This window comes from Marmota flaviventris, chromosome 5, assembly GCF_047511675.1.
Source record: "Marmota flaviventris isolate mMarFla1 chromosome 5, mMarFla1.hap1, whole genome shotgun sequence".
In the NCBI taxonomy this organism is placed as follows: domain Eukaryota; kingdom Metazoa; phylum Chordata; class Mammalia; order Rodentia; family Sciuridae; genus Marmota; species Marmota flaviventris.
This window is the reverse complement of record NC_092502.1, coordinates 105,718,473-105,730,612: the sequence shown is the minus strand read 5'-3', so window position 1 is coordinate 105,730,612 and position 12,140 is coordinate 105,718,473. Positions and strand designations below refer to the sequence as shown.

The window sequence follows — 12,140 nt, the reverse complement described above, 5'->3', positions numbered from 1 at the left end:
AATTAAAATCTCTTATTTCCCACCCCAGTTCTCACATCCTAACCCTTTCATTTCTGAAGGTGTTATGGTTTAGATGTGATGTTTCCCAAAAGCTCAAATGTGAGACAATGCAAGAAGGTTTGGAAGAAAATGAGTGGATCAATCACTGATGGGATTAACTGAGTGGTGACTGGAGGCAGGTGGGGTGTGGCTGGAGGAAGTGGTTCATTGGTGGCAGGGTTATGGGGATGTATATTTTTATCTGGAGAATGGATCTCTCTGCTTTCTGATCACCATGTGAGCGGCTTCCCTCTGTCACTCTCCTGCCATGATGTCCTGCCTCACCTGGACCCCTGAGGAATAAAACCAGCTCTCTATAGATTGAGACCTCTGAAACTGTGAGCCCTTGAAGAAACTTTTCCTCCTCTACAATTGTTTGGGTCAGGTCTTCTAGTCACAGCAGCAAAAAAGCTGACTAAAGCAGGAGAGTTTCAGAGTCCCTCTTAGCAAATAGTGAGTTCTGCTGAGACCACTCAATGCCGTCCGAGTGGTTCAGAGGCAAAGTGCAAGATAAGAAGTAGTATACGTGACAAAGGAACATCATAGCGACTCAGGACAGACTGCAGGGGACTTGTGAGGTCAAAGACCATCTCTGAAGACAGACATGGCCAGGTGCTAGAGGTCTCCACTGAACACCCCATAGGCACATCCCCCCGGGGGGCCTTGGGATCCCCACTATGCGCTGCCATCCTGAGCTGTCTCTGCCCCAACAGATGCTGATCCCGCTCTCTGCTGAGCCGTGGTGTGTCCTCTGCCTGGAATTTGCTTTCTCTCCCTCTTTCCAGGGCTCAGCATACACATTGCCACTGGTTTCTCTTATGGTCATCTAAGCTCACTCTTCAATTTTAGGAGCCCTTGTCACAATGTAGCATCGATGCCTCTCTGCTGGCCTGTCTTCCTAAACCAGCTTGGACAGAAGTTGTTTTGTTCCTCTTTAAATTCCACAAGCCAAGTAGAACCCGCCACTGGGTACAGAGTAAAGGCAGGAAAACCATTTAAATGGCATATAGGAAATCCTACTTGTGTAAGTGTTTTGGGAATACAGATGTATTCAAAATACTTAAACAAGTAGGATTTCCTCTCTGGCATTCAAACGGTTTATATAATAATTTTTCACATTAATGAGTGTGAGTGAAATATACAGCACACTATGTTAGTTAGATATAGCTTATTCAGCTCTAATAATCATGACAGCTTACAGAACACATCTCAGGAGGGACCAGCCCATCTGACCCTTTAGTTGAGCTCTCTCATTTTACAGAGAAGAAAACTCCAGAAAGATTAAATGACAGGTCACCCAGCTGGAGGTGGCAGAGCCAGCATTCAAATCTGCTTTCTCGTTTTTTTTGTGGTTTGTGCAGGAAGCCCAGCTAATATTCTCCTTTAACTATTTTGTTTTTAGGCCACTGTTTTTATTATTCTTCTCCCTCAACTCCCAGTTTCTGTCCTTAAGACTCTAACCTCCTTGAGAGTTTGGCTACACACATCAATCAATGAGTAGCCACAAAAAAGCAGTCTGAAAAGAATGTGGTCACCCCCGTCATGGATGGCAGAGCCCAACTCGGGACACAAAGCCAAAAACAGCACGGGGAATGCGTGAACTTTTGCCACTTTTGTATTTTATTGTGGAACTGAGTTTTTTTTTTTTTTTTCCTTTACATCAAATATCCTCAATGGAAGAGGGGATATTGCACACAAATATCATAAAAGCACTACATATTACTTTCACTGGAAACTAATTTTCTACATTAGATATGACTGGATAGGATAGAAGTGATGCAGGATTATAAGACATAATGCCATACACAGCTGCAGACTGACACAAACACCATTCAGAACAAGAGAGAGGAGTGTGAAGTGCTTCTCAGCCCAGCTCAGGACCACTCCTTGTAGGGGCTGGAAAGTGAAGGGGCTGCGTGCGTGCAGCATGGAAAGCGTGACTCCCAACTGCTGGCTGCAGGGTGTTCTCCAAGGGGCAGCCCGGTCCGAGCCTCTTCTCTGTGGCTCCCGCTTTGGGGAGCTCCAAACAAGTGCAGAGAAGCTGTTGACTTTTTCTTCCCTTCCTTTTTCAGTTTTTGATGCTGCCTTTTAAAATGAACTTCGTAAAAGTCACAGATTTTTTTTTAAATAGTAGATAGTTTTAATACCAGGTGAATAACCTAATTGCTTTCAAAGAAATGCTCATCTCTAGGCTGCTTTTGGTGTGTTGTTCAGTTGGTTAAAAGATAAAAAGCTTAACAGTTCCTTTCAAATGGAAACAGGATCTTTTCTCCTACATCTGAAGCACGAAAAAATAAAAATAAAAAGTTCTCCTAACGCACAATATCGTTACTGAGCAGAAACCTCCTGTGACAGATGACTAAAGAGAGGCAAGAAAAGCAATTCCAGAATTGTAGAGCAGCTCCTCGGAGCTGAAATTTGGTAACAGAGGGAAAAATGGAAGGTGGAAAAATTTCCATTAGCAAATGATTAAATCTTATTAAATGAATATTGGAAAGCTCCTAAACTTCATAAGCTATTGGAGACACTTAAAACATCCATATACACTGGGGAAACCATTCACTATGATATGTAACGTTAAGAAAAAATTTTTTTTCCTTTTGAACTCCATGGAAAAATGGTGTTTAAAGAGGGAGGGGTCAGTCATTGTATCCAGTCCCACCACAAGACTGAGAAAGCATGCACAGGGGTTGGGGTTTTGAGAAAGGGGATAGAATTGGTTAAAATTGAAAATGGAGGATCGTCTCTTAACATTTAGTCTCTGTAGAATTTTGTTTAAGAATACTACCAAAAAAGGTCATGATCATGAGTGCTATCGCAATAGAATCCCATCATTTAAACAGAATGGAAATTCCTTCCACTCAAATATTCAAATCTATACAATTGGATTAAGTAATCGGTATGAACAAAGCTCCTAGAAGTCTGTGTCGAGTTTTAGCTCTCACCATGAAGGTACATGGTACTTTCTGATGGCTGTTACTAAACTAATTGTGTATTTATGGAACTAGCAAAATTAGGTTAGTCACACAGGTAGGAAAGATGTCTAGAAGGACAAGAGCAACCTGTAATGCAAATATTGGTTTTCCTGGTATACTCAGGCTCTGTGGCCATCATAGAGAACAACGAATGGAGGACAGTACTGATAGATTTCATAGGAAAAAGAGCCAGCTGACCAATGACAGTTTTTTATATTTTTCTCATTAAATTCCATAGAGGAGTAGGGGGTTGGGGCAAGGAGTGGGTAGAGAGGTTATAACTGAAGACTGGCTATAATTCTCCAAAAGTGTTTGCACTTTTTTTAAAAGCAAAATAATATACAACTTAAGTAACTTTAATTTGGAAAATTGGAAAGTAACTCCATCTTCTATCAAAGAAAAATCAACCAGAGGTCTGGATTTGGCAAGAAGGCTAGGAAATGTTTCTCTTCCCAGGCATTATGTGAACCAACTCAATAACTAACCATTAAATAATAAACTTGAGTAATTTTATGGGCTTCTCATAAAAGAAGTTTTAGGTAGATGAGTTTATGCTCAATGAAACCCATTTTGGTCACAATGACTCTTCCATCAGGTGTGACATTTTTGTACCCTTAGTGTGTTATTTTTAAAAACTTAAAAAGAAATAGGGCAATAAATAAAAACTGTATTCCTAGAGAAGCCTAACAAAAATAGAATATTAATTTTCTTAAAAAAAAGTTAAACATTTGGAAAATGTAATTCACAGCATTAAGTAGACTGCACGGGTCCTCAGTGAGGGACCCTGAAGAAGCATTGTTTAAACCCTCATATTAGTTAGCAGTGCAAAACAAACACTTAACAGACAAAAATAAACTAAAATGTTAATTCTGAAATAAATAACTAACACAGAAAATAAAATGAGGTCATTGTTCACTACTCCGTAGATCTTAAGAGTCTGCAGGAAACGTGACATGACAGAGCACAGCACAGTTGTCACTGAGAAGTTTGCCACATCCAAACACTGGGTGCATGGAGCTGCAACTTGAAACCGGACGTCAGTTTTAATCATGATCTGGCTTCCCAGGTTCATGGTTCAATGATGACAGCGATGGACAGTATGTCTGAACTCTACATGATGAACAACAGGAGTGGGGGATTCATTTGTTGTCAATCTATTACTTATTTTTTCCAAAAAAGAAAATCCCATGTGCTAGGGTTCTTTTGAACTTGGCTCTTTTACCTCATGGTTGAAGATCTTGAAAGAAGTATGTAGGGTACCACTGGGTGATAGACTCGTAAAGACCCTGAAATTAGCCTACCATGCTGTTCTCTCCCACTCTCAAATAGCCCATACTCAAATTTTTAGGTTATGGGAATCAAAAGGTGGGAGGTATCATTCTTCCTGGTAGTTTTGGGTTTTTAATAAATATTATTACTGCAATCTTAAGACTTCAATCTTGCCAGAACTTCAAAAAATTATTCAATTTTTGTCTTATGAAACACTTAAAAAAAAAAGACTATCGCTTGAAATTTTTCTTTTGTATTTTCCTGTAAATTAAAACGTTAGTTAAAAAGTTCATCTATGAAAAGTTCTCACATAGCTAAAAAAAAAAAAGTTCTGTACACTTGTTCCCATAATCATGTTGAAATTAATGGAAAATTAAAAAAGCCAATGTAAGACAAAGGAAGGTAAATACTGTACACTTGCTGAGAACCTCTTCCACCATAAGATTCACTTTTTTCCCAGTTCTGATCATAGAAGCCTTTTCAGTCTTGAATTTGCAGTAGTGAAGAAGCTATGAAAGGTGCAACTTGTTTGGCTGAGGGGTCACGGGTGCACTGGCGTGGTATTCAGCACGCATGACTCAGCATCAAACTGTTGGACCAATCAGATCAACTTCTAGTAACCCCCATGTGCACACACGTGCTTCTTCAACTGGAGTATCTATAATCCTACACGGATGTTTTATAAACTTGCTGTCTCTCATTAAAAAATAAGTGCATCAAGTATCTTTGTACATTCAAGTCACTTCCTAAGGCAAATTGTCTACCATATGTACTCCCAACTGCTTTGGTATTTGCTTCAGTTAATTGGGGTGGACTTGGGCGTTGACGCATGCAGGTTAATTGACGCAGTGTGGACTAAGTGGGTGGACAAATGCTGGGAGCATGCCTTAGATCAATCTACTCGTGTGTCTAAAGAGTCTGAGAGTTCTGAATGGGGCTCATTCCACTTGTGTGTGCAGTCTACACTCACTACAGCATGTCAATGTGCAGCCTTCAAACTGAAGGAGCTTAATTAAGGCGTGACAATCTCACATGCCCTCATGACAAGTTTTGTTCTTTTTGTATTCCTCTAGCCAGCTTGCTTTAGAAAATGATGACTTAAGACTGACAAAAATGGAAAACTTGGCCTGTGTAGACTACAGAATACCTACTGCCTGAGGAAATGCAGACCTCATTGTTGGTTTTCTTCTCTTTACCCCACCCTGCTCTCTCTTTTCCTCTCTGGGTATCTCACCAGAACCTCTCCACTCCATCTCCTTTTCTTGCATTCTTTTTCTTTCTCATTCTTCCTCTCTCTCTCTCTCCTGCATTCTCTTTGTGCGCTCACTCCCTCACTCCCTCTCTCCCTCCCTCCCTCTCTCTCTCTCTCTCTCTAAGACAAATGCCTCTACCTAGCAGAAGTCAGTTGGGTTTGCTAGTGCATGGTTTCCAAATGTTCAGCAGAGATGAACTGGGGTAGGTAATTTTGTAGTAACTTGAACCCTATTGTGGGAATACTGTTACTTCCCTTAGCAATCAGCAAAAACTGAGAAATATTAGTGACTTGCGTCACCATGACACAGGATAGCATTTGGCAGGTAACTGTTCGGCGACTTAATTAGATGAACTGGCGTTTTAGAAAAGGTAGTTTCAAATTGAAGAATTTCTGGAAACAAAGTTCAAATCCTGTGGTGTGGCTGGCCTTGGTTTTTACAGTTCTATCTTGCATGCAGGGAAAGATTCATCTTGCATAACCACTGTGCTGCTGCTGGCTAAAACCATGATGTTGAGGTCTTGCTGTTTCTCATGGGTCTCCTGGTACCATTCCCTCATCACTTCTGAGTCATGAGTTGGGATCAGAGTTACCTGCAGGGAGAAAACAGCTGTTTAAGGGCAGGGACAGAAACCAGATGCAAAAATAGTACAAACCCAAGGTATTAGACCACTAGAAGATGGGGAATGAAAGAAAAATGTTCTATTTTCCTCAAGGAATGCAAGTCTTTTTTTTCAACCTACATTTGCAAGGAACCAGAATAAATACACACAAAAAAGAGTGGAAGACTAGAACCAAAGGCAACTAGAGACTTGTCAATTAGTTCATCTAAATTCACTGTTGTTTTTTCAATCCTTTAATGTTCATTAAGTACCTTGATTAAGGCTATTTCTTACATTTTCTTTCAGCCAGTAAGTTTTACATAAAATAAAATGCATATTTAGTTAAAGGAGTTTTAGTTATTATTGTAGCTCAACAACCTCAGAAAACCCACCCACTAGGTGTAACTAACATTTTTCTGGAAATGAAGATATGTGTCTTTGCATGTGTGGCTGGGAGGTAGGTGAGTGGGATAGGTGGTTAATGACTTAAAAATGTAATATTCCTTAGGAGGCAACTGGCTGTTTCACATTAGATTTCTTTTACCTTTTTTTTGGTACTGGGGATTGAGCCCAAGCACACTCCACCAATGAGCTATGAGCTAGCTATATCCTCCCCAGTTGTTTTTTTTTTTTCTCCCCTGAGACTGAGACTGGCCTCAAGCTTGGCATCCTCCTGCCGCAGGCCTCCTGAGTTGCTGAGATTATAGGGGTGTGAAATCTAATGCGCCTGGCTACATTAGATTTCATATGATTAAATAAGCAATTCTATTTAATAGTATGCAAACATAGTTTACTAATGATCCTGTGCAGAAGCATAAGTAAAATTTGGATGAACAAAGATCCCAACCGTACTGACAGGGTGGTTCATAGCTAGACACTTGGTTTGGGAGTTAGGCATATTCTTCAGGAGTCAATGCTCCTACTATGGAATTTCACCTGGACAGTTGATTTTCTAAAGTTCTTACCTTCGGTCCATCCATAAAAAACAAAGGAGTGAATGCACTTCTTCAGCAGTTCTCCCGTGGAAATATAACCACTTTGATTTGCATGCACAATACTCATATATTGGGGGAGGGCAATTAACCTTCAGTCCATTTTGTAGATGAATAGATTATGCCTTAGGTAAGGTGGCTTTCCTCCAAAGTGATGGTTGTTGGTGGCATCAAGAATACTACTTTAGACAGAAATAACACAGGGATGCCCACTTTCACCACTTCTATTCAACACAGTCCTTGAATCTCTACCCACAGCAATTAGGTAAAAGAATAAAATAAAAGGTATACAAATGGGAAAAGAAGAGTTCAAAATACCTCTGAGTCAATGACATAATTTTATATTGAGAAGACCCAAAAAACTCTACCAAAAACTTCTAGAACTCATAAATGAATTCAGCAAAGTAGCAGGACACAAAATTAACACTCAAATCAATTACATTTCTGTATGACAATGATGAATCAGCTAAAAAAGAAATTAGGAAAACCATCCCATTCACAATATCCTCAAAAAACAAACAAAACAAAAAAAAACTTGGAAATCAATCTAACAAAAGAGGCAAAAGACCTCTAAAGTGAAAACTATAGAACACTAAAGAAAAAAAACTGAAGATCTTAGAAGATGGAAAGATCTCCCATGCTCTTGGATAGGCAGAATTAATATTGTCAAAATGGCCATACTACCAAAAGTGCTACACAGATAGAATGCAATTCCTATTAAAATCCCAATGACATTCTTCATAGAAATAGAAAAAGCATTCATGAAATTCATTTGGAAAAATGAGAGACCCAGAATAGCCAAAGCAATCCTTAGCAAGAAAAGTGAAGCAGGATACATCACAATACCAGATCTAAAATTATACTATAGAGCTATAGTAACAAAAACAGCATGGTTTTGGCACTAAAACAAGCAAAAAGACCAATAGTATAGAAAAGAAGATAGAGTCAAACCCACAAAAATATAGTTACCTCACACTAGACAAAGGTGCCAATAACATGCATTGGACAAAAGATAGACTCTTCAACAAGTGGTGCTGGGAAACTGGAAATCCATATGCAGCAGAATTAAATTTAACACCTTTCTCTCTCCCTGCACAAAACTCAGCTTAAAGTGGATTAAGAACTTAAGTATTAGACTAAATCTGCACACATTAGAAGAAAATGTAGCCCTAACCTTCCAACATATTGGCTCAGGAACTGACTTCCTTAATAAGACTCCTAAAGAGCAAGAAGTAAAATTAATAATCAATAAATGGGATGGCATCAAACCAAAAAGCTTCTCCACATTAAAGAAAACAATCAAGAGTGTGAAGAGAAAGCCTACAGAATGGAGAAAATCTTTGCCACCTCAGATAAAGCATTAATTTCCAGGATATATAAGGAACTCAAAAAACTTAACACCAAAATAAAAATAATTACAATAATAATAACCCAATCAATAATTGGGCAAAGAAACTGAACAGACACTTCACAGAATATTAAGGGTCAACAAATATATGAAAAAATGTTCAACGTACCTAGCAATTAGAGAAAAGCAATTAAAATTACACTGAGATTCCATCTCACTCCAGCCAGAAAGGCAATGACCAGGAATACAAGTAACAATGTTGGTGAGGATGTGGGGGAAAAGGTTCACTCATTCATTGCTGGTGGGACTGCAAATTGGTACAACCACTCTGGAAATCAGTATGGAGATTCCTCAGAAAACTTGGAATGGAACCACCATTTGACCCAGTTATCCCACTCCTCAGTATAAACCCAAAGGACTTAAAGGCAGCATACTACAGTGATGTAGCCACATCGATGTTTATAGCAGCTCAATTCACAATGGCTAAATTATGGAACCAACCTCGGTGTCCTTCAATAGATGAATAGATAAAGAAGCTGCGGTATATATGCACAATGGAGTATTACTCAGCATTAAGAAGAATGAAATTATGACATGTGCCAGCAAAGGGATAGATCTGAAAACTATTGTGCTAAGTGAAGTAAATCAGTCCAAACAACCAAAGGTTGAATATTTTCTCTGATAATGTGAAAGGAGCAGTGAGGGCAAGAGTAGAAGTGCAGTGGATTAGACAATGCGGAATGATGGGAAGGGAGCGGGGATAGGCAAGGAACAAACAGTAGAATGAATCTGACATAGTTTTCCCATGTACATATATGAAAACAACACCATCATGTACATCCATTAGAATGGAATTCTAACTAAAATAAGATATATCCAATGCTAATATAATTAGATCAAAATGGATTCTGCTGTCATGTATAACTAAAAAGAACGAATTAAAAAAAATACTCTTTTAGACCATCTTCTGTGGGTTAAACTGACTTTGTCCTGAGGAGATTTCATGTGTGACAGTTTGGGGAGGCACCTTGTACAGATCCTCAATGACAAAGGTGCCTTGCTAAACATGGCTCCCTCCCTCTGCCTCTGGCCCCAGTTCAACCACAGTGCAGCCAAGGTCCTCGGGCCCTTACCTGCATGTTGCTGCCCCACTGAGCCTTCCCTTCCAACAAGGCATCCAGGACAGCCCGGCTGGGCTCCTCAGCAGCAGGGTCATTCCCACTCACCACATAGTAGGACGACCTCACTCTCTTGAAAAATTCAACATCAACATTCTTACTGTTGCTGTGGTTGGGAATATAGCACAGGTCCAAATACACAGGGAGGCCTGGAGGCACAGCTGAGGACTTGGCCGTCTTGGTGGCTCCTGGTCCTTTGGTAAACAAAGACAAAGCAAGGGTCTCAGTAACATGAAGAGAGCTGTCTGTCCAATGTACCTCCCCCACTCATCCCCAAGCAGGCTCTCTGAGACAGGCAAAGAAGTGAAAGCATCTCCATCTCCCCAATAACGTGTACAGGACATCTAACACTAGCGATACGAGAATTCCATGGTTGTTTATCACTTCAGTAGGAGAAACGAAGAGTGGGATGTTTGCCCTCTGTGCACAACCCATTATGAAGTAAGAAGTTTCAAGTAAGTTTCAAGGCCCTTGCAACGACAGAAGTAGATAGCAACACCTTCCTAAAGGAGCTACTAACATCATCTAAATCTGAAAAGTGATCTAGGAAACACCTTAAAAATCAAAAAGAAGCATCTGCATCTGGCAAACCATAGTTACGCAATGATTGATTGATTGATCGATTTTGGTGGTACTGAGTACTGAACCCAGGGGCATTCTACCACTAAGCTATATCCCCAGTCCTTCTTATTTTGAAACTAGGTTTCACTAAGTTGCTGAAGTTGCCCTCGCACCTGCAACCCTCCTGAGATATTGGGATTATAGAAGTATGTCATCACACCCAGCCGCAGTTAAGAGATCTTAGCAGTTCACTTTAGGGTATCAATTGATAGCGGTTGTGCCCATAGCTGAATAGTATGCCCTAACCTCTGTCCTAGTAAGTAGTTCAGATCTTCACCCTATATGCTCTCCAGGGCCCTACTCACCATTCATAACCCAAGGAAACACTGTATTCTCGCCTTCGCACAGTGCTGTGAGACATCTCTCCCTATGCAGGGATGGACACCAACATTTGGCAAAGGAAGGTCTAGAAAGACTAGGCTTTTGCTAACCAATCAGGACATATCAGACTGCAGAAAGGGGCACCTTGGAGCCAAAATTTCCAGCCTAACCCAGAACGGCCTGGGCAAAGAAGCAGTTCAGATTAACCCCCAAATTTCCTGGCACCCTGTTTCGTCAGCTGCCTTGCTAACTTCTTCTGGTTTGAAGGTTTAATGCTTTTGAACGAGTAAAGCTAACACTCTAGGGCAGTGGTCCGTCACTCTCCCTGCATGATTAGAGTCACCCTGGTTGCTTACTGATGCCAAGGCCTTCTCCTCCACAGTCTTCTTAAGTGCGCTAGGGCTGGGGTCTGGGCACCATGATCTTTTAAAAGCACCCCAGGGGACTCTAATGTGCAGTTTATGATCACTGCCTAAACCATCTGAAATGCCGGTGAGATTCTATACACTTAACCTGCTCTCCTTTCTCCATGGGATGTGTAAAAACTCTCATCTCAGAGTTTAAAAAGTTCCAGTGAATTCCATCAATTGCCCAGATTTACTTTTAGTGGGTTAAGGAAGTAGCAAGAATCGGCCAAATTAATGTTTGAGGTAAATAAGCTCATTTTATAAATACATTCACAGACCATTTTAGTCAATCTGAGCTGTAAGCAACCATTTGGGGACCTTCTAAAGAATCCTGACTCTAACAGAAGTTTGAATTGCTGTTCTAATAATTAAATTTGTTTGCAATTTTATCTTGAATATTAAACTGCTACCATCAAAACCAAATTAATAATGCTCACAGAAGCACAAACTGGAAATCACCAGAAGTCCACCCAAATTTGCTTTTAAAATCAGTTAAATGGGCAACTTTGTCTTTTTAGAAATCTAAAAGCATCTTCAAAGTAAATAAAAATTAAATCCTCTTTATTACTTTGTCTTTAAATTGTCTCCTTAAATGTTCAAGAAAGTCTTTTTTTTTTTTAATATCAATTCCGTGGGCTAGGGTGTATATGTTCTGCAAAATTTCATCTGTTTTTTTTTTTTTATTATTATTAATTTGAAGGGATTCCATGCTTTCTCCTTAGTGCAGGTCATCAGCTCTTTCAGACCAAAGGGTTAATTATCTGGTGGGTTTATATTTATACTAAGCATGAACAAATTCCATTTATTTTCTCTGTGTACATAAAAAGACCCAATCTCGTAAGAACTGAGTCTTAAAATTGATGCTTCACATAAAGTAAAATCTGCATCTGTAACCAAGATACCATAAAATGCATGGAATTTGAGAGCCCCAAAGGGTCATCTCTCTGATATTCTCCAATAAATCAAGGAAATATTATTCAAATTATTTTTTGTTTCATGATTTTGGGTCAATTTATATGCCTTTGTGAATGGTGATCTAAAAATCCCTGGATAATTACATAAAGAAAGAAAGAAAAAAAGAGCTTTAGTACAAATCCTCATGACTACTTAGAAGCAACAAGATGAAGCTGTGCTAC

The 12,140-nt window shown here is 39.6% G+C and overlaps 1 protein-coding gene across 2 annotated transcripts in view; it reads right to left on the bottom strand.

Annotated features, from left to right (window-relative positions):
* Window positions 1-1,653: 1,653 nt before the first annotated feature.
* Map1b (microtubule associated protein 1B) overlaps window positions 1,654-12,140 on the bottom strand; it is a 105,698-nt gene continuing 95,211 nt past the window's right edge. For both annotated transcript variants that reach the window (XM_027927621.2, XM_071612496.1), the window contains 2 exons: window positions 9,611-9,849; window positions 1,654-6,128 (listed from right to left, as the gene is read on the bottom strand). In XM_027927621.2, coding sequence (XP_027783422.2) covers window positions 5,973-6,128; window positions 9,611-9,849 — 395 coding nt within the window. In that variant the 3' untranslated portion in view covers window positions 1,654-5,972. The remainder of the gene's footprint in view (window positions 6,129-9,610; window positions 9,850-12,140) is intronic.